Here is a 23,120-nt window from a genome sequence, read left to right as displayed (position 1 = left end):
TCAGTGAAGAAATGTCCTTTCCCCATTCGTTTCCATATCCTCCCAGTCCACTTTTGAACATTATCAACAATAAAAACCATCTGCCACTCGCTTTATGACAGTTGATACTGCAACAACACTGTGATGTAAAAATCACATTCAAAATAAAGAGCTAGTTTAAACATGATATGTACTTGTTTTAAATCCTCAGACCAGTGTTACAGGCAGACATGTGGCTTCCTACAGTCTAAACAGTTGAACAACAGTGATACCTAGTGGCAAGATATAAAACACAGAATCAACATTAACATTTATTGGGAACTCTGCCTTCTAAATTTCCTCCAAAAAGGGTGAGTAACTTCTAGGCCACAGCAACCAAATAGAGAGAGGGGTGCTGGCTGGAATAAAATCTGCACCAGTGCATTGATTGCTATAACCTCAGTTTATGGTGACAGGTAAACTGTAGCACCTTGACCTCAGCGTTCAATCTCCCATCTCACAGGCTAAATATATGAGACTTGTGCCAAGTGGTTTACCTTGATGTGGCCCTTTGGATGAGAAGTGAAACATCTTCATGAAACTCAAGGTCCAGTTGCTTTTGCTCTCTCTCCCTTCATTTACATGTGTTGTTCCTTACCTAGAATCCAAGACGGCGTTTGCGATCCTGCTCAGAGTGTAGCAACAGATCTACGGACGGAGACCGATCTGGATGAGGAAGAGACAGACCTCAACACCAGAAAGGTAGGAAAAAAAATTAGACATGGCACGTTCCAAAATACCAGCAGTTGTGGAAGGTGTCGTTGTACATTGTCACTATCTCCTCCTGTCCATCAGGTGGAGCTGTGTGAAGCTCTGAGGAACAGCAAGGCAGCTTTACAACGGGAGAAGGATGAACTGCGTGAAGAGCAGAAGCATCACCAGGCGCTGGGGGCCGGCATAGAGACACTGGTGCAGGAATGCCTTAAACCCAACGAGAGAGACAAGTACAGCATGTTCATTGGTACGTCACCTGGCTGCACTGTAACCAGAGCAAAATGATTATTTTACTATCATTCAACAACCAATCAGCTTCACTTTTAGTGCTCAGTAACTTCAGTGAGCCATCGACTGACGTGTGGACTTTGTTGTTGTTTGCAGGAGATCTAGAGAAGATTGTGAACCTGCTGCTGTCTCTGTGCAGCCGGCTGGCGAGGATCGACAGAGCTCTGCTCGTCCTGGAGACAGACCAGCTGTCACCGGAGGATGCAGCAGAGGAAAGGGTGAGACTGGGTTCCTCTTGTGTGCATGACATTTAGGGTTAGGATGCAGCAAGCAGAAAATTATCTAGGTGTATTTAGATGTAATTTGCCACTTTAAGTGACAATTCTCTGTACATACATTTTGTGCACTTATGCTGTTTGACATTCTGCAGAACTTACTTACCACAGTTTTTCTGTGCATTGAGTGTGTCTCTGTGTCTAAATGGCGCTCCAGGAAAATGATGTACAGTGCTGTCTTCCCCCTCAGGACTCCCTTCATCACAAACGCTCCCTGCTCCTCCGTCAAACTGAAGATGCCCAGGAACTGAAGGAGAACTTGGACCGTCGTCAGCGTGTGGTCCACGGCATCCTGTCGGGCTACCTCACAGAACCACAGCTCCAAGATTACCGCCTCTTTGTGAGCGCTAAACCCTCCCTTTTAATTCGCCAGCGGCACCTGGATGACCTCATCCGGCAGGCGCAGGATCAGCTGACTCGGCTGGCGGAGAGCCTGCCGCCAGAGCTGGCAAAGGCTCACGGTTTGTCGACGCCTTGTCAGTTCTCTAACCCCGCGCCCTGCTCTTCTTCGTTTTCACCGCTGCTTCCACCTTCTGTGATTCCGGGCCCTGCTCACGCAGTCAGGCCCACCACTGTGACGTCACTGTGATGTCATGGGCAGGCCGCTGCTACAGGTGACAATGAAAGACATGGAGAACTCAGAAAAACTCAAGTTATGTTCTACCGGAGAGTTATATGAAGGAGGAACGGGCCTGAAACAGGCTCTGCACACACTGAACCAACTATGCAGACTTCAGGCATGAAGAATAAAACTCCACATGTGCCTCATTTTGTTGCATTAGACCTCAACACCAGCAACCAACTCTGTGTGGACTAAAGCCAACTGCTGCCAGCTAATTATTCTGATTATACTCTGCTCTGGACAATTGTATTAACTGCCACCAAGCGTTTTTAGCGTTTCCAAGAAAGTTTATATTTGAATGCTTCAGTGGACATATGCAGTGTCACAAGTCATTTTCTGTATTTTTTGCAACTCTCAAACACACTGGAACTGTTCTTTAACAACACTGAAGATGCTTTCGGGAACCTCAGACATTCACCATTCCTCCAGGAAGTCTTTATATGTCATGGTTAGATGAAGTGAGAAGACGCAATGTCTCCCAAAGAGAAAATACCATCATCTGTAGAGTTTCCTGATGTTGTCCACCTTTTCGGAAACTTTCACAAAGCCTGCTCAGCACTCGCACATGTACAGTCAATTTGCATGAATCAATTAACAGCAAAAATGGAGGGACTAAAGGTTCTTTTTTCACCGTAAACACTAAAAGCACAGGATCCTAATGGGGGCAAACTGCTTCTAGAAAAACTGTAATTATCACTGTCATGTCATACTGTAACACGACTACTGCCATTATTATATGTATGCCTGGAGCTTGTAGCACTTTGTAGCAGTCTGACTGTCGTTAGCAGCAGGCTTTACACTGAATGATGAGAACTTTGTTTTCCACTTTTGCCTCTTTAAAAGCTTCCTGTGAAGAAACATTTGACGCCTAAAAACTAAATGTTCCAGATCCAAAGATGTTCACTGGATGAAAAGTTTGCCGCCGTTAACTTGGTTTAGTTTAATGTTTTTTTTTTTCTATGACACTTTTTGTTTTGCATTCAACTGGGGACGCAACTGCAAAACGTACTTTTATATCTGATTATTCTTTTCTTTTTATTTTTTTAATAATTATCTGGTCAGACGTTAACTACAACACGTGAAAAATTCATCAAACCCAAAGATATTTAAGGTAGAATGAAGCAATTTTTTTTACACATAAGAGGCTGGAGTTAGAACGGTTTCAAATTTAGAAATAATTCAAACAATTAATCAGGCATCATATTTGCAGATAGGCATGTCAAACGTTTCGTTTGCACTCATTTGTTCCTTGTTCCAGCATACCTACAGTACAACTCCCAGATAACTAGAAGCCTCTCTTGATTTTTTTTTTTTTTTTATCATTGCACCTTTTAAATTGATTTTAAATCCTAATTCTTTTGTAAATGTGTCAAATAAACTATATTAAGTTTTGTACCCAGTTGAGAATATTGACCAGGTTTCCTTGATTTCCAGTTTAAACTACCAGCTAAGAATGATGAATTGGAGTTGACGAAAAGTGTTCTTATTATATTTATTTCTGGAAAAATAATATAAAATTTTTCAGATTTTTTGTTAAAGTTGCGTAAAGTTGCGATTCCTGTGATGACTTGAGGAGGTGAAGCCTAAAACACGTTTGGTGTGCTGCAGTCATTTAGTATACTGGTAATTTTAATTGCACATCAATAAAATAGACTGACTTGAAAGAAATATGGAAAAAAATATATGAAATTGATTCAGCAGGGGACAAAAACTGCTATTGTCGAATCATACATTTCCCATGATGCAATCACTTTTTACACATTCTTTGCCTGGTAACCACCTAATGTCAGAACAGAAAAAAACTTTCAGAAAGACATAGTACAGCTTTTCACATGCTACCAGAGGCCTACCAGTCGTCATTTAAGGAATTAGTGTCACTGACAACAGTGTCTCTTATCAGTGTTTCATATCTGATCTCAGGCAAGTAAACATGAAGTACATGTGAAAACAAAAGAAACCCCTTACTTGTAGAGAAGACGTCAACATTACAATAACAGCACTAAGTGAGATACACATTTAACATATTAGCCATGCACATGTGCATGGCTTAATTTCATGCATGAAATATCATTTTTCATTATCACAATTTTTTATTTTTTTTGGCACTTTCACCTTGTTTTGATAATACACTGTTCTCTTTGGGCTCCTGTAGGCATTCTGTTAGCTAGTGAAGGATCTGGTGCCATTTGGCTTGCCTGCAGTTCAGATGATCCGGACTCCAAATAGTCAGAATGCAACTGTCAATTAACAACATCGACAGTAGTGACAGGTGAAGGGTTTTCACTCCAGATGGTTTCATTCTACACCTACATGTTTCGGTTGAAGAGCGCCTTCTAAATATTCTCAGTTTGTCATATTCTTCAAACAGTACAGCACCCGATCTTCCATACGGTGTCATTAATAACCCCTACTCCACTGGTGTTCCTTGTTTCTTTCATTCTTGTTATTTTTCAGAGGCACAACAGAATATGTCAAGACACTTTTTTTTTGGTTTATTGTTGAATGAAATTCAGTGTTCATTTCATGAAAGCACCAAGAACAATTAGGACAACTATTTCTGATTTTTTGTTTTGCAAAATAAATGTATTTTGTAAATACTGTCGGTTTGCTCTTTTCAAATTTTACATGCACGTGATAAGGAATATGTCAGTCTTGTCCTACATAAGACACACATAAGACACAGACGCTGTAGTCAGATCCATAGCACAGGAGTTAAAGCAGCTGTAGATTTATCATGTTTAAAGCTTATTTTGGCTAGTTATTTGACATAGCTCAAGCTAATGAACAAAGAGACCAAAAACAGAGTGAAAAAGGGGAATATTGCACTTACATAATATTTATTGTGTAGACACAAACAGGACTTCAAATGACTCATAATCTTTCTCTGTTACTGGTTGATGTTTAAAGAAGCAGTTTCCTCATGTCTTTAATAAGTATAATATGTCAGGTTACTTAAATTTCAGGTTCAAAGCTATCAGCCAGTAATCTTATTTAAATGGTTCAAACACCTTTGTGCAATCTAAGCAGACTGTGCTCACAAAACCATCAGTCATTTTGTGAAAACCGAAATGCTGATTACATTTGAATGACAATGTTGCTTCCTTACATAAGAAGCTGTTCTTTTGGAGTCCATTCCATAGGTCATAGTGGGTACATCATGCACAAGTCTAGAGTCTATCTCAGGGCCAATACAGAGAGACAGACAACCATTCACACTCACACCTACGGTCAATTCAGAATCACCAGTTAACGAAACCTAATATGTGACGAGGTGGCATATTTATTGACACTATATAAATACAATTGAATCAGTTATTTGGTTTTACAGGTAAACATAACCAAGTTTCAAACACAGAGGTGTTCAATCAGAAAACAGGTCATTTGTGACAGTGTTGGATGGTGTACTTTCATGTACAATTCCAAAATCCTCAGTCTGAAAATCTATGTTTGACCCTTAATGTTGTGAAAGTTTGAAAAATAGAAATCAATGTGCAAAACACAAGCAGATAATATATTCACCAGCAGAAGTTGACCAGTTCCGTTGACCATAGTATACACCAGACCTGGGCATTTTACGGCCCGCGGGCCACATACGGCCCTTTGGGCATTCCCGTCTGGCCCGCGGTATGTCAGTCATAAGCACAAATGCACAAGTATTTATGCTGTGCATGCAATACGACTGTGTTGCTTTTATTTTGAGCCATGATGTATTAACGTCAAGGCACTGTTAGTTCGTCAACAACAAAAAAAGGTAAGATTGAAACAGCTTCTTGCCATCTATTAACCCTCAAAAGCCTGAACGGATCACAGGCATCCGTCAAAGCGGCCGATTTTGAATTACCGTAAGTCACAGTGGTTTGCGCTATTGTCAATATTCATTGTGACTGAACACTGGTTAGTTGTACTTTTGCCTGGAAGACATTTGTGACATCTCAAGGGTATAACTAACTTTGTTTTTACCAACAAATTCCTCCAAACAAGTCTCTCTTGCTGGGGCTCCGTGATCGTTGCTCTTCAACCTGCAGCCACAGCAGCGGTGCGTCATCATTACCGTAATGGCAGCGTTTCTTTTAGAAAGCGCAACTTGAATATTATCCATCGGTAATCCAAATACAGCAAGCTTCTCTTTGTGGGCAGACGGACATTCAGGTCTTAAAGGGTTTAACATTTATTGAGATTTATTGAGATACAGAAAATAATTCATGTTGCTATATGATCCACCGAAGTTTTCCAAAGAGGACAAAGTTTCCAACATTCCAATGCGTTAAATCCAAAACTACTGATCGATTGTGTTTTATTTTCTTCTTCAACCTACACCAAAACTCTATTTACAGAATATTCTTATGCTTCTGATTACCAGTAGCAGCTTATCAACATATATAATTAACTGCTTTTTACAATGGGAGAAAATTAATATTGAGCAGAATAACGTTCAAGTTATCGTTTGGTTTGGCCCTCGAACACAGTTCAAGGCCTTTGGGTCCTATGGGTTGAGGGGAGGGGCCTGTGGATCATCCCACAGATACTTGATCAGTTTGGGATGTAGTGAATTTAAAGGCCAAGTCCACACCTTGTGCTTTTTTCATGTTTTTTTTTTTTTTTTTTTTTTTTTGTTCCTAAACTGTTTGGTGTGTGTGTGTCCGTATCAAGCTGCATCCTGCCGGGGATGACTGATGCCAGTAATGAGTATTTTTGCTATGGAGTGGGGGTGCCTGCACTGCATGGTCTGATCTAGGTGGGTGGTACAGGTCTACGTTACACTCTCCCAGCAGAAGACTGAATGGCATGTACTTCTCCTGTCTGTGGTCGTAATGTTGTGGCTGTTCGGTGTAAATTTATGAACTTCAAAGAAACTTGCAAAAGCCTTTGAGACCTTTTGTGTTAGAAAGAAAAAACAGAAAGAATATTGCAATTTTATTCAAATGCACACCTATACCGAGCAGTTCCCTCCTGTATCGGTCACCATACCAGAAGCCTGAAATCACAGCTCGTCAAGACACATCCGGGTTCCCTGCAGGAACGCGTCAGGTGAGTGTGGGGTTAAATACCTGAGGTGGGCGGGGCTTATTCTTGCCTGACAGAAACTAGTCCCGACCTTTGAGACTAGTAGGGAGGGAGAGAGAAGTCAGCTACACAGTTAGATTAAACCCAATGGCTTCATATTTAACCCAGGACGCGGTGTTACATTTCCTCCAGAGCAACGGAGGATCGGTGAAAAACTCGGAGCTGGTACTGCACTTCAAACCCTTCATTCGGGGTCATGTGGACCAGGACCGAAACCGAGAGCTCTTCAAGAAGTTCGTCAACTCCGTGGCTACAGTCAAGCCGATTGATGGCGTGTCTTACGTGGTTCTCAGAAAGAAGTTCAAGGGACATGTCCCGGGGGGTCCTGTCGCTCCGCGGCCACCTGCAGCCGCCGGGAAGAACCCTAAACTCTACCCGGAGAACGCAGCCGCAAGCCCGCCTCTGAGTACGCAGAATCGTCCGCGGAAGCAAACCCCCGCCCCGGCTGTAGAAGCGGTGCTACCTGCGGCTGGGATCATTGCGAACAACAACAACAACAACGACGACGTGGAAACAAATTTAAATCTAAAGCAGAAGCAACAGGTAAAAAGTGCGCCTGAATTTTCCAGTAGACCAGCAACAGGAGTGAGCCAGATCTCAAATAAAACCGGACAGAAGACCCCCATTCACATTGAGCCTCCAGCCTCAGGGCAGTGCATCAGAGAGGGACAGCAGAGGCTGGGTTCTGGCCCACCTCCTCCAGGTATCACGCCTGCCCCTCCTGCATATCACAGAGAAACCAGTCATCAGGTCCTGGCCCCAGAACCGCTCAGAGGAAGGGAGGCACATGTACAGCCTCAGGGGGGTCTTCATCAGACGCTTCCTCTCAGGAAGGTCATTCTTCATCCTCAAGTCAAGCCACATCGAGTCAGACACAGGCCGAGCTACAAATGTGCTGTCTCTTGTGATGAAGATGAGGAGGAGGGAGAAGAGGAGGTTCCCATGGGGAGACGTTCAGCTGAAGGAGTGTGGCCCCTGAACAGTCCTCTCTGTGACACAGGAAAGGCTATATCTGGCTCCTCGCCCTGCCTTACAAACAAGCCCGCACCTCTCTCTGCCTCTCTCACCTCCCCTTCCCACTCTTCATTGGATAGGAAGCCCCCAAAGATGCTGACCTCCCAGGGCCAAGGGCTGAGCTTGGAGGCGGGGTTGGGTATGCGGGGGGAATGGGCCAGGCCAGAGCCGGAATCTTATCCAGCCCCACTGGAGTTGTTTCCCGTGAGACACACCCCGCCTTTAGAGGCAGAGCACCACATGCCGTCTCTGCATCAAGCTGCAGAGGCAGAGCTGCTCCACAGCATCCACCAGGAACACAGACTTTCTCAGCCGGCAGGTGTCCAGATGGAGCTAAATTATGGATTTTATCCAAGTGGAAAGACTAGGTTGTCCTCCAGCCACAGCAGCATCTTCTCCCCCTCGCCCGTTGGCAGCTTCCCCAGAAGCAACTGGTCGTCACCTGGTTCCCCAAGATATTCCCCAAGAGAGTGGTACAGCAGTTCAGAGGAGCTACAGGCACAACCAGGTGCGTCAGCAGTTTGTGTGCTAACAAAGTTAGGGATGTCCCAATCAAGTTTTTTGGCCCCCAATCCGATACTGATCTTTTAATATTAATTATCGACTGAATACACTTAAGTTCCTCCCCTGGAGATTTATAATAAAGATGGATTGATTTTTTCCCCCACTTTGACACTAGCCAACCACCATTAAAACAAAAGAGAAAGACATTACAGGGAAGAGGTTTTCGTTTACAGCAAACCTGAAATAAATAACTACAAAAGATCGTTCCTGACTGAAGCCTGATACTGACTGAATTATTTCAAAAAATGCCTGGGTGGGCCCCACTACTGATCTCCATGGATACAGACTGGGACATCCCTAATCAAAATATTAAAAACAGATCAGAACATTGTCTTTAGAGCAGCTTTTGGATGCCGTCTTGTTTTAATAATGTTTGCTAAAGATTACACTGACCAGCTGTTATTTGCAGACTTCCTCAGCATTTAATGTCCAAATGCACACAACTACACAAGAACCAGACACACACACCTACTTCTGAGGTATCCACTATAACTGGTATTGGCTGACGCATTTTAGTCAAGTAACAGAACAGTATAGCATAAAACTCAAATGCAAATTGTATGTGACACATAGCGAAAATGAGCTCCGAAGACACAATTTGGCTTTTAAATTTTTATATATTTATTTTTATACTTTTATCATTTTTATATATTTATTGTATCTGATGTCTTGTGTTTCTACACTGGCGCTTATTTAATCTGTAAATCATTCAGTGTCCTGACGCAGTGCTGATTTTCGTATTTGAAAGGTCAACTCGCTGTGCCATCATGATATGCATGTTCTGAAAAAACACTACAGATGTAGATGGAAGCTGCCACTTGACAGGCACGAGGCCGTCATTGTGGTTCCACTTGAAAGAACGATTAAAGGGAAATTTGTAAGGCAAATCACATTACGCCAACAGAGCAATAAACAGTTAAAAATTAGTCATTATCACTTTAACTCTTACCACAGGTGAGCGTGTGGGTGTGGCTATAGTCCAGGAAGCTCTCTACCGAGCACAAGAGCCGAGGCCGAGTTCTGGGCCTCATGGTGGAGGCGTCAGAACCTCCGTACCATGGCATCACTCTACAGGCCATCTCTGTGACGACCAGGAGCCCGGAGGTCGTTTGTCACCACTGCATCGCTCCAACGACCATCTCCACTTCAGCCAGGACCGCGCTGCCCAAGCCATCCAATGGCAACTTTCCACAGGTCAGAGCGGAGGCTTTAGGATTTTGTGTTGAACTGTGCACAAGAATACTCTGGTCAGGTGGCCAGTCCCACTTATTGGCCGAGATTGTTTTAAGTGTGTTAAAGCTTTTGTCCTTCTCACAGATAATTTGCGGCATGACCGTGAGAGGGCAGATCCCAGTGGGGGCTCCATCTCCCCACCAAAGCTGCGCCCAGGAGCCAGCAAGAGGCTTAGCAGCCGACTGAGGAGCAGGATGTGCCGCAGTCTGGGAACCGACCTGGACCAGCTCCTCCAGGAGGAGGAAGCCCGAGGAGGAGGGGCAGGAGGAAATGAGGCCGCTCGACTGGACCGCTTGCACCGCATCTCCTCCTCGCTCAGCCTTCGCTACAACCTGTCATCCTCCTCGCTGTCATCCTGTTCAACGCCACCTCGCTGCCAAAGCGTAGCCGATCTGGTTGAGGGGAGAGTGGGGAAAGAAGTGGGCGGGAACTCCTCCCCAGCCGTCACTCATCACCACGAGGCCCACGATAAGCATGTGAGATTTAAAAGTAGAATAGTTTGCTTCTTTTTAAATGTCCTGCTCACACGCATATAACCCTCTTTGTGGATACCTTAGGGGTGTCAAACATACGACTGGGGGGCCAAAAACTGACCCAGCAGTGGGTCCAATCTGGCCCACAGGACGAATGTGCAAAGTGCGAAAAGATGACACTGAAGTCATTAAAAAAGCAATTATTTCAATTATTTTTCTTAAGAAATGTAATTTAGTTGAGTTTGACACCGACTGACCGGTAATCAGGGTTATTTAAAATAGGATTGAAGACAGATGTGAACTTTGACTCAAAAGTTTGTTGATTTATTAAAAGCCCTACGAGACATGATACGACTTGTTCCTGTCAACAGTCGCTGTTTCCGCTGGAGGCCAAGGAACACGCCTGGCTGGTGAAGGGTGCAGCGGGGGCCTGGTCAGACATCTACTCCCTGTTCAGAGAGGACCCGTCCCTGCTCAACAAACAAGACTTCATCTCTGGCTTCACTGTGCTGCACTGGATCGCCAAACATGGCGACCACCGAGTCCTCAACACTCTATGGTACGCAGCTAGCAGTTACCCTCTGTAAAACAGGATGGTCAGGTTTATGGAGCATTCATGAAGCTAGTTTCACTGCAAAGGGCAAGAATATAGAATAGTAAGAAATGTTGGCTTTTAATTAGACATGTCTGAACTGTTTGAATGTACAAAATGGTTTGTCTGCCTGGTTGTCAGCCTCTCAACTGTCTGAATTTGAGGCTCCGTTCAGAACTGTCAATCGCATATACATTTAAGGTTAGAAAAGATCATTTGTTTCTCATGCAGTTTGCTTTATCTTCCGAAAGAACTCTAAATGTGCGTCAGACAGAAACTTTGGAGGTATAATACACACAGAGTCAATATGACGACATTAAGGACCCACCCAATAGCAAACAAGCTGAATGTCAACTCTGTCGACCTAGAGTCGCGTGGAGCTTCTCATTAGCGAGCTGTGTTTGTCTAGTAACTTCAGTTACCAGCACTGCCACCTTTTAAAGGTAAAGACTAAGTGTACCAACTCGACCGCTGCGTCATAATGTCCATTTCTGTTTTCTACAAAACATTACAAAGGCGTGCATGCAACTTTCACGTGATTTTTAATATTTACGCAGTGCCGCGCCATTTCACAATAATTCATCAACAATTGACTTGAAAAAAGCCAAACTTTGCTATGAGCTAACAATAGGCTTACAGCTCTAAACACTCAGATGTTTATAGTGTCAATCATCTCACAGTACAGGAGAGCAGCACAGAGTGTAATCAGTCTTAGAGGAAACCTATCCTGTCTCTCCGCTGTTGGGAGCGTTCTCACCTCTGTAGGTGTGTGTGCATCTGGGTGCAATTCCACTATAATACAGAGAGCAGAGAATTGTAAAGGTGTGACCAGGCTGTATTTGGATTTCAGGTTGGTGTAACTGCCTTAAAGACATGAGTAAACCCAACTTTGAAAAAAACTTTATTTAAACTCAGGAAGGTGAGTTATATATATATATATATATATATATATATATATATATATATATATATATATATATATATGTATATATGTATATATGTGTATATATGTATATATGTGTATATATGTATATATGTGTGTATATATGTATATATGTGTGTATATATGTGTATATATGTATATATGTGTATATATGTATATATGTGTATATGTGTATATATGTGTATATGTGTATATATGTGTATATGTGTATATATGTATATATGTGTGTATATGTGTATATGTGTATATATGTGTATATATGTATATATGTGTATATATGTGTATATGTGTATATATGTATATATGTGTATATGTGTATATATATGTATATGTGTATATATATGTATATATGTATATATATGTATATATGTATATATATATTATTATGTATAATATGTATATATGTATAATATGTATATATGTATATATATGTATATATGTATATATATATGTATATGTATATATGTATATATGTATATAGTATATATGTATATATGTATATATGTATATATGTATATATGTATATATGTATATATGTATATATGTATATATGTATATATGTATATATGTATATATGTGTATATATGTATATATGTGTATATGTGTGTGTATATATTATGTATATATGATGTATATATTATGTATATATATGTATATATGTATATATATATGTATATATGTATATATATATATATATGTATATATATGTATATATGTATATATATGTATATATGTACATACGTATATATGTATATACATACGTATATATGTATATATATGTGTGTGTATACATATATATATATACATACATATGTATACGTATATGTGTATATGTATATACATACATATATATACATATATATATTGCTTCATTAATGACCATTTATTGTTTGAACTTGATACTCTAAGTTATTGAGATGACTCTGAATTATATGTTGTTTCAACTCACAAAGTTCAGTTATCGTCATGATTTTGTAGCATTTGAACTTCATAATTTGAGTTCAAACTACTAACTGTATACTGTTTAGGAAATACAATTAAACGTCATGAACTTGAGTTTCAAGGGGAGTCTGTGGGCCTTTGGGCAAGCAGTAACAATCAATCAAGCAGTTCAAAGCCTTAATTGTGCCTAAAAGAATATTTACTGCATTAGTTTATGAAGGTTGTGTTTTACCATACAATAAATAGTTTTGCCACCAGGCGCTGATCTGCTCTCTCTGGGTGTGGCTTTAGGTATGGAGTCGAAAAAGCTGGCATGACCTTAGACGTGAACGCCAAGTCAACAAGTGGCCACACACCTCTCCACATCGCGGCCATGCACAGCAACAAAAACATTATACGCCTACTGATTAACAAGTTCAAAGCCAACGTGAAGCTGAGGGACATCGCGGGGAAGAAGGCCTGGCAGTACCTGAGCCCCTCCGTTTCGGTGGATATCTTTAAGCTGCTGGGAGCACCACCGCGGGCCGCTGTGACAGGAGAGGGAGGAGTCGGGATAGTGGACCAAAGCTGGACGCAGAAGTCCCATCGTCATCGGCGCCATCACTTGTCCGCAGCTTCCTCGGGTCAGAGGCCATTGACTATCGTGAGCGGGGGGAAGGTCAAAAGATCGACATCGATCGCCGCCCTCCTCAAACCCAAGTCACTGCATCTGTTTTATGCCCATCAGTCTGACTCCTCTGTTTAAAAACCTCAGCGTGTGCACTGAGTTGGACTTTGTTTGGGGAGTTCTGACATCACGCAGTAGACGAACTCAGTCACAGTCTACGCTGAGACGAAAAAGGGACTAATGGTTTGCCCCACTACCATATATTCCCAGTTGGTAGTACTTTATTTTTATCAGCCAATGAAACAAGTGGAGTTGATAATGTCACAGTCATGCAGTGGCTCTGCATTGATCGACAGGAAACACCTTAACATGCCATGGACAACTACAAAGTGCAGAATCTAATTTTAATTTCTCTTTTAAGAAACTGCTGCTGCGTGTAACCAGGTGGCTTGTCAGCCTCAGTAACTAATCATCTAACTGTCACCCAGTGAACAACGTCAGCTACTTCACAAAGACAGTTTTGGTTTGTTACTTTGTGGCATTTATTAAAATAGTAATAATAGTAAATCAGTTTTAAGTAGTGTGAGTGTGATACAGTAAGAGTTGTGTGACATATAGTGTTTATCTACTGAATAGAGGACTAGATTAGAAGCAGTGTACTATTAAAAATTAGAATATGCCATGGAAACAATAACCACTCCGTTATCTTTGCATCACTATCACTATGAAAGTGAAAATATAGAACATGATTAATAGGATATATCTATAGCTTCTAAAGAAAATTAGGTTTAATTCATGGTGCACATTTTCAGTTTTCACTTTCCTGAGCTGCGAAACAACTGTAAAACCTCCTAGGAATACATTTCAGTATATAAACTCTTGTGTCTGTTATGGATCAAACTGGATTGGTTATATGGAAATTAACAGTGTTTGGTAGGTGAAGGACAAAATATCTTGATGAAGTTGCCAAAGGAGGGAGGTGGATTTTCTCATTTGAACACAGTGAAATCAGCTATTTGTCCTATTTCCAGTCTTTGTACTAAGCTAATCACTCTATATTTATTGTACAGGTGTGAGAGCAAAGCCATTCTTTTAATCCAACCCTTAACAAGCACTTCAAATAGTCAAACAATTTTAACTTTTTTTTTTTTTTACAAAGACTATATGAGCACTCACAAAGGGAGAAGCAAACGAAGTTGAAAATAGACGTAGCTCATTTGGTGGTGTATCCGATTTCACTTGTTATTTTAGGTGCTGCTTTTTATCAGTGTGTTGTGTTCACGTGCTGCTTGGGCTTGTGAGACTTCATGCAATTGTCGAACGGAAGAACGTTCAACGCGGGCATAATTGAAGTAATTTAATCCTGTGATTTCTTTGTTTGTTCTTTATCTATCAGGTTTGATTGGAAAGTGTTAAATCCTACAGCCTCAGCCAGCACTTGAACACAACTCATATGAAAGAAGAAGCTGTAATATTCACTAAATAGTCACAAACCAGTTAAACCATACAGGATCTGTAGTTATTACTGTAAAGGGGGTAAAAGCGAGTATTATCCTTTAACGTCACCGGGATGAAACTGGGGTGTTTTGGGCTTGTAAATCATTTTGTGTCATGTCTACTTGGATGTTGAACAAGGGAGACGGTATTTTTCATGCCACTGTCAGAGTTTGTATTATATGCTGAGTATTAAATATGTTTCGCAGTTGGAGGTTATTGGTGTTTGTATTCTTTGCACATCGTGGTGGGCTCCGAGACAAGTTTTCCATTTGCTTCCAGTATGCTGATTTCCTGTGGAGGTGCACAAGAAACAAGATCAGACAGACAACCTTCATTGTTCTTGTCTGTTTTACTTGCTGTGTGTATTTTTTTTTACCAAAATAATGGAAATTTGTGGAAGTTGAGTATATATATTGAGTATTTCTTCTTACATTCCACTGTAACAGTGAAACAGTATTATCTAGTGATGTATTCAATGACATTGAGTTAGAAATGGGATCACTCATTTTAAGGCTTTACTCACTTACTTTTAGAGGTTTTTGTTGTCAACATTGGACTCCTGGAGTTTTCTGGCCAGTATTGGCTGCCACACTTTGATCTTGGCTTTGGTTTAAATATTGGAATTAAAAAAGAAGCATGCATGTGAAATATAGGCAAGGAAGTCAGCTAGCTAGATCCTGCCACGCATGGCTTATCAGTGAAGGTTGTGAAGGCCGGCTCCACATTTTTTTTTTCATAGATAGATAGATAGATACTTTATTTCTTTATTTATCCTATTTATATATACAGCATTTATATATATATAGCATCCACAGTCCAGTCAGTTCCTCACAGGGAGGCGTTGTAGAGTCTTATGTCCTGGGGGACAAACGACCTCCTCAACATCAGAGACTCAGCGAGCTTCTCTGTCTGACTATGGTGTCGTGTAGATGGTGGTGGACATTGATTCTTGATGGACCAGAATTTGGTCCAGGTCCTTGCCTCTGCCACCAATGTCCAGGACTCCAGCTCTGCCCCTGCCACAGAGCCCAGCTTCTGCATCAGGTAGTGCAACCTTGAGGTTCCCTTCTTCTTAGTGCTGCCTCCCCAGCACACCACAGCGTAGAAGAGGCCACTGATAACGACTGTCTAGTAGAACATGACCAGTAGCTTCCAGCAGATATTAAACAACCTTAATAAGGAAATAGAGATGGCGCCAACCTTTTTCATATACTGAGTCTATGCCGATCAGTCCAGTTTGTGAACCTGCCGCAGACCCAGGTACTTACAGGTCTGAACCACCTCTACACATTGTTGCAAATTAGTAACCAGAGTGGCTTTGTGATATGTGCACTCAGTTTGATCACTGCTACATGGCAGGGAGCACTGTCATGTTCTGATTCTGCGTTTACATGTTCAGTTTGTTGTTTATTTTGTCTATTCTACTCTGAAGCGAATCCGACACACTGGATCTGAACTCTCTTTCAACATTACTCCTTTTATTGCTTTTCATGTATTGAAGGTTCACATGGGTCAGTTTGTTGTACTTTAACAGCTCCAGACCGATCCTGTGGCAGTGCCAGTGGCACTTTATGAGCTCCATGATACTTGTATATGTTTTGCTGGAGTGCTTGGTTCAGGTAATCACTAAACTGTATGAGGCTCACTTATCAGTAGAGATAGCTGAGGTTGCATAAAACATAAAACTCCTTCAGATAACAAGATCAGAGAAGGCTTGTCCCAAGTTTCGTCTGGAGAGAGGTGAAGAATAGATAAATCCAGATCACAGTCATCTATTCTTTGAACACCTTGTTTTATACCAACAAAAGTTCCTCCTTTTGGACCGGATCTTTGCCTAAGTTCAGCTCCTTTTTTCAGTTTACATCATAAAACAGTCCTTTGAGTACTGTCTTTCCCCTTAAATGCTCTAGAGCATCACTAGGCATGCAGGCCCCTGTGTCTGTCCCTGAGATAAGCTCATACCTGTAGGGTATGATTTAATGATGAGACCTTGCTATGCTTGAGCAGGATTTTCCAGAGGCCCTCCCCCTCCTCTCTCTGCTCTCTGCTTCTCTGTTCTTCTGTTCCGATTTTAGTCATTGTCATACTATACTACATAAATCTACACTACACGTTTATTACACCTTTTAGCAGATGCATGCTTTCAGGATGCTTTCAGGATGGGGGTAGATATTTTTAATACGGGTTGCTTTGTGTTTACTGGTGCAAATAACTTAAAGAAGTCATTTAGATTCACTTTTCACAACATTAGTTGGTTTGTTAAATTCCCTCTGAAGGCCAATATTGATGAATTGATGATGATGTTATAAAGCCGCAACCCTGTCTTTGGAATGAGGTCTGTGAATAAGTGACATACGGTTCCAGCAGCTTACAGCAGCGGCATCTGTTGCAACTTGTTCAGCCTGGCTGCAGGAGCACGCCTCTGAACATGTTTGCTCATGACTCTGTTTGTGTGTGTGTGTGTGTGTGTGTTCTTGTACAGCTACTCAGTGAGAACATCGGATTGAGGATGTTATTGTTGAAACGTGTGCCACTCCTACAGTTGGGACCCAGGTTAGGAAGCCCCAAAAGTCACTTTTTTTTTTTTACCAGCCATTAAAGACAAAAGAGGAACTGACTTATCAGAAAAGGGATCTAAGTTTAAATTTAGTGAGATAGAAGTAGAAGTAATATAAGAGGCACAATAGTATCCTAATCATATTAATTCAACTCTGTTTCACACTATGAATGTCCTCTCAAATAAAATGTCAATGTGTGAGCAGTTGTATTTGGAACTGAATATGTTTTACTCTTGGGGAATGAGATTTGTTTCTAAATGCTGCTTGAGGTCGATAAATATATGTAGGTCCAAGTTGGTTAAATTTGGGTTGGATTTGAGGTCACTCTCTAGTAAAGTGAAACAACAGTTTCTGTGGGTGTGTTGAACCGACTCACTGTGTCCGTTTTGTACATTGTGAAACAACCGGTCAGACCTGTAGTGCACTGAACTCATGTAACACCATACATATCAGATAATATGGAGATACATGCCAACATATTATGAACCAGTAAACCCACAGACCACAATTCAATGTGGATGTGCAGGTGTTATAAGATGCAAGTTGCGTCTAACTTCATAAATATACACAACGATCAGCCACAACATTAAAACCACTGACAGGAGAAGTACATGCCATTCAGTGTTCTACTGAGAAATATTTGGACCTGGCATTCCTGTGCTTAATCATGTAGGACTCACCTAGACCAGACCAGGCACCCCCACTACATAGCAATGACAGTCCTTGATGGCACCAGACATCCCCAGCAGGATGCAGCCTGACACACACACACACACACACACACACACACACACACACACACACACACACAGGTTTGGATTAAATATGTTTGGATTAAACTAGCTTGCAGGGATCAGAGATGCTGTTGGGTCTCCACTGTAGATGCATTTAATTAAATAAACATTTATATTTCAAAAAGCAATTAGCAATTTAATTGCTTCACTTTCAATTTACTAAAGGGTTAAAGTGATTTACAGTCAGCTTGTATTTACATTTTGCACAGCACCCGTGCCTTTTTCTTCTCTTTTATTGTATTTTATTTATTTTGCTATAAGTTCTGTAGTCCCTTCTAACACTGAAGTATGTGTCTATACTACTATAGTGTCAGTCAAAAACAAACTGAATGAGCCTGAACTATTAAAGTAATGTATGATGGTAATTTATACCAAAAGAGTGAACTTACAAGTTCTTTATATTGCGCTGTAGAATAATATGAGTTCTTCCACCTTCTACAACAACTGTTTTAATAGTAATGCAGTCAGTCACAGAAAACATCTGAGTTTATGCTACAAACACATAAACATGTGTGAGTAGTCAGAAGTCAAATGTGTATTGTATATGTTATTTAAAGTATGACACCACTCGACATCTCCTCAACAGAAGCCACTGCTGCTGACTCTCCACAGGTCCAGAAGGTCGACCTCAGGTCCTAGTCTTCCACACCTCCTCCTGACCTTCTCCAGGTCTCAGGTTTACAGGCCTCCTCATCCTCATCCTTCCTCTCCGGACCCAGAGCTGCAGGTCCAGGGTTTAACTCCCCAGCCATCAGCAGCTTTTCTCCAGGCTCTCAGTTTGTTCTCCCAGCCTGCGTCTTCCACCACTGATGGTGTCCAGCAGGATAGAGACACGGTTACTCTGTTGAAGACTGCCAGAAGATTTACCACTCTGTGGTGGATGACATGGTCTAGTAAGTTTATAAATTACAACTGGATTTTAAAGCAAAGCCATGGGACTGCAAGCACATATATAGGCACTAATATATTAGGCCAATTATAATTTAGTTTGGAATCACATATAGCATGTTCTCACAGATATAAAACTGGCAGACATTGACCCTACACTCTGCAGCCTGCTAGAGTGATTAAGCAGTGATTAGGATGAAGGCTGAAAGAAGGTAATTAGAAGGAAGGTGGTGGAGGATGGAGGTAGAGGGAGCTACTGAGGAACAAATGAAAATTGTTGGAAATATATGATATTGTACTAGTAAAGACTACAATCATTGTAAATACAGACCACAGTGTGTGCTGACTTTTAGTTTTAGTCACTTCATCTAATTCAAGTTATCATACAAACTGCAAAGTCAACAACAGAACTCAACAGTCACTGCAGCCTCCGTAATACAGCCTCTGACAGCCAGCAGCATCCACCTTCAGCCTTCACAAATCCTCACTGACAGGAATTAGCAAGAGATTATATTACCCCAGTTTAAGCTTCTCTTCGCTGGTTCCTTTTAAAATCTAGAATTGAATTTAAAGTCCTCCTCCTTACATACAAGGCCCTGAAAGGCCTAGCTCCATCATATCTGAAAGACCTCATAGAACCATATTGTCCCAACAGATCACTAAGATCTCAAAGTGCAGGTCTACTTGTGGTTCCTGGTGTTTCTAAAAGCAGAATGGAAAGGTAGAGCCTTCAGCTATCTGGCTTCTCTCTTGTGGAACCAGCTCCCATGGTTTAGGAAGCAGACACCATCTCTACTTTTAAGGTCAGGCCTAAGACTTTCCTTTTTGAAGGTTAGAGCCTAAGACATGTCAATGATTAGTGTCAGATTTAAAGTACAACTCCCATTAGAACCCATTCAAACTGCAGTTCGAAGCCGCACTTTGGCTTTTTTCACAATCACTGATTCTTACTTTCAAGGACAGCAGGATAAAAGATATAGTTGAAAAACCCTCAATTACACACACACAGACACACAGGTCAATTCAGAGACCACTACAAACCAGATGTCCCCATGGACTAATAACGTCATCTCTGTATTATAACAAACTTGGGAGCTGCAAATCACAGTAGGGCATCAGTAAGATTTCATTTTTAGTAAGTGATTTCACGGAAGTTTTTCGATGTTCACAGAAATCGATGCTGCTCATTAACAGGACTTTATCCAAACTCTTATGGAGCTGCTTTTAAAAATGTGAACCCCTATTGTCAGCATGCTTGGTAGTTCTAGATATCAAGACATCATACTGACTGGATAGAATCAACAACCTTTCTGAAACAATATTAATCCTGTCCAGTAATTAAAATAACCATCTTCATCAGATTTAGTTGACAGACTAATTTTACAATAAAACGTACACACAATAAAACATTTCGTGAGACCAGAATTTGTTGCAGTTGTATTTTATTTTTAAATAGTTTTTGTTGGTTTATTATGATTGGGGGACCTAAGAGTTGTGTTTTTGAGGCTGTAACTTGGTGGAAAACCCACAACAACACAACTAGAACTAGAAAGAAGTAAGAAGGTGGTTGGATGGAAGGTGGGTGGAGGGCGGAGGTAGAGGGAGCTACTGATGTCCGGCCTGAACACCACCAGCCTCCTCTTCCACTCTCACGTTGCAGAACTTTCTGCGCAGCCAATTCCAGAAAACCTTCTTCTTCTTCTTCTCCTTCTTTTCTTTCTTTTTGGACTTTGTGGAGTCTGTTTCCTTCTTCTCTCTCTCCATTTCTCTCTGTACCTCAAGCTCTTTGTTCCTCTCTTCCAGAGTCGCATTTCTCCTCTCCATTTCTTTCTTTTCCTCTTCCATTACTCTGATCCTCTCCTTCAGTTCTTTGTATTTCTCTTCCATTTCTTCCTTCTTCTCTGTCAGCTCGTTATATTGTTCCATTATTTCTTTCTTCTTCTCATTCAGTTCTTTATTGTTCTCCTGAATGTCATCACTCCTTTGCTTCAGGTCTTTACTTTCCTCTTCTTTTTCCTTATTCCTCTTCTCCAGTTCTTTCTTGTCTTGCTCTAAATCTTCATTCTTCTCTTTCAGTTCTTGGGTTTTGTCCTGAAGCTCTTTCATATTCTCCTCCACCTGCTTATTTTTCTCCTGCAGTTCTTTTTTCGCCTGTTTCAAATCACTGTTCTTCTCTTTCAGTGTTTTGTTCATCTCCTGCATTTTGCTGTTCCTCTTCTCCAGCTCTTTGTTTTTCTCCTCCATTTCTCTGTCCTGCTCCTCCAGGTCTTTAGTTCTCTCCTCCATTTCTCTCTTCTGCTCCTCCAGGTCTTTATTTTTCTCCTCTGTTTCTCTCATCTGCTCCTCCAGTTCTTCATTTTTCTCCTTCAGTTCTTTCATCCCTCTTTTTAAGTCTTTAAACTTGACTTTCAGTTCTCCACTTCTGTCCACCATCGCTTTATTTTGCTCCAAGTGTTTCTTTTTGGCCTCCAGGTCGTTCTTCGCCTTCTCCAACTCTTCATTGGCCTTTGTCATTTGCTCATTATTTACCTCCAGTTGTTTGATAGACTCCTCAAGATGTTTAAGGCTGTTCTCCGCTTTTCTCTTCTCTTGCTCTGCATCTTGGTTCTTGTCTTTCATCTCTTTAACTTTCTTAATCATTTCTTTCTTAGTCCCATCCAGATATTTAATTTTTTTCTCGTCTTCTTTCATCTGTTCAGCCATGTCAATGTTCTTCTGCCTCAAGTCTCTTCTAATTATTGACATTTCTTTCTTAGTTTCTTCCAGCTGTTTCATTTTCTCCTCCAGCTCTATATTCTTGTCTTCCAGATTTTTTATTTCTTTATTCCTCTCCTCTGGCTCTCCATGTTCCTTATCCTTCTTGTCTGCTTCATTGTGAAGCAGTTCTCTCTTTTCCTTCAGCAGCTGGTTCTTCTGCTCCTCTAGAGCCTTCTTCTCTTCCTTTATCTTTTCTCTGTTACACAGAACTTCTTTGAGGCTCTCATTGAGCTCTGCAGAGTAGCTCTTCTTCTCCTTCTTGAGCTGCAGGAGTTCTTGGTCTCTCTGGCGGAGTGCCTTCTTCAGGTCCTTGATGTCTAGCTGGAGCTTGTCCAACATCTTGTTGTGACTCTTTGAAGGTTCCTCATCCTTCAGCTCATCGTCTTCAGTGTTTTCCTGCTTCTCCAGCAGTTCCTTCAGCCTGTCACGCTCACACTTGATGGAGCTGTAGTTATCGTAGAGCTTGTTCTTTTCAGAGACAAACTCATTGCTCTGCTCGCGCAATGCTTTTAGCTGATGTTGCAGATCACGGACTTGTTCAACGCATAAGTTGAGTTCTGTTTTGTCCCTAGGGAGGGCAGAGAATCGCTGGGGGGCATCGTTTTGAAGAGTCATTGCAAACTCCTGTCTGGATGTTAGGCTCTTTCTTTTGCTTGCTCTTGAAGATGTTAACTAGCAACAGCATCATGTAACCACATTTGTTTGCTCTTGAAGATGTTGCCTAGCAACATGGGTCCCATAAGAAGTCTGCACCACTTCTTAAACATGGACGACATGAGTTGTCTCCAAAGCTTAAGTGTCTTACTGCACTATAGTGTATGCACATGATGTCACAGCAAGCACAAAGTCTCCATGTTTACAGCCACTGAGGCAAAAAGTGACAGTTGAGCATGGAAATTAGCAACATTAGTTTGAATCATAAGCTTTCATATTGTTTAAATTGTAAAAGTAATGATTAAGCGCTATGGAAGGTGAGATGAGATGGATCACTACATAAGGAAGAACCAACTGGAACCGAACCCGCCCTTTCACATAATTATTTGCTAAAACACAGAACTTTATCGTAGTTAATGAAGTATTTTCCAACAAACTTTGCGATTATGTTTTTTAAAACAACTGTTTTATCAGAAATTCAATCATCATATCAATTTTAGTTTGATAGCCTATTAGTTAAGTCAGTTTCTAATTAGTAGGCAATGGAAATAATAACCTGTAATTGAGGCAATATAATAATAATAATAATAATAATAAGGCGCCAGCAACTCCCACAACACTAG

The 23,120-nt window shown here is 41.1% G+C and overlaps 3 protein-coding genes across 6 annotated transcripts in view; 2 read left to right on the top strand and 1 right to left on the bottom strand.

Moving 5' to 3' along the window:
- The window catches only part of shroom3 (shroom family member 3), a 61,361-nt gene extending 56,846 nt beyond the window's left edge, over positions 1-4,515 (top strand). For all 4 annotated transcript variants that reach the window (XM_047569805.1, XM_047569804.1, XM_047569806.1 and 1 more), the window contains 4 exons: positions 621-720; positions 814-979; positions 1,117-1,238; positions 1,486-4,515. In XM_047569805.1, coding sequence (XP_047425761.1) covers positions 621-720; positions 814-979; positions 1,117-1,238; positions 1,486-1,884 — 787 coding nt within the window. In that variant the 3' untranslated portion in view covers positions 1,885-4,515. The remainder of the gene's footprint in view (positions 1-620; positions 721-813; positions 980-1,116; positions 1,239-1,485) is intronic.
- A 2,485-nt stretch (positions 4,516-7,000) lies between these two features.
- Positions 7,001-15,057, top strand: LOC124996186. Its single transcript, XM_047568967.1, has 5 exons — positions 7,001-8,503; positions 9,514-9,753; positions 9,877-10,268; positions 10,637-10,824; positions 13,034-15,057. Exons 1-5 carry the CDS (start codon positions 7,069-7,071, stop codon positions 13,485-13,487), a joined length of 2,709 nt encoding a protein of 902 aa, XP_047424923.1. The 5' UTR covers positions 7,001-7,068; the 3' UTR covers positions 13,488-15,057.
- A 5,185-nt stretch (positions 15,058-20,242) lies between these two features.
- LOC124996823 (DNA ligase 1-like) lies at positions 20,243-22,821 on the bottom strand. The gene has a single exon (XM_047570156.1). It carries the CDS (start codon positions 22,456-22,458, stop codon positions 20,692-20,694), a length of 1,767 nt encoding a protein of 588 aa, XP_047426112.1. The 5' UTR covers positions 22,459-22,821; the 3' UTR covers positions 20,243-20,691.
- Positions 22,822-23,120: the final 299 nt, after the last annotated feature.

Source organism: Mugil cephalus, chromosome 19 (assembly GCF_022458985.1).
Source record: "Mugil cephalus isolate CIBA_MC_2020 chromosome 19, CIBA_Mcephalus_1.1, whole genome shotgun sequence".
In the NCBI taxonomy this organism is placed as follows: domain Eukaryota; kingdom Metazoa; phylum Chordata; class Actinopteri; order Mugiliformes; family Mugilidae; genus Mugil; species Mugil cephalus.
Note: the sequence above shows the minus strand (reverse complement) of the source record. Positions and strands in the feature narration are given on the sequence as shown.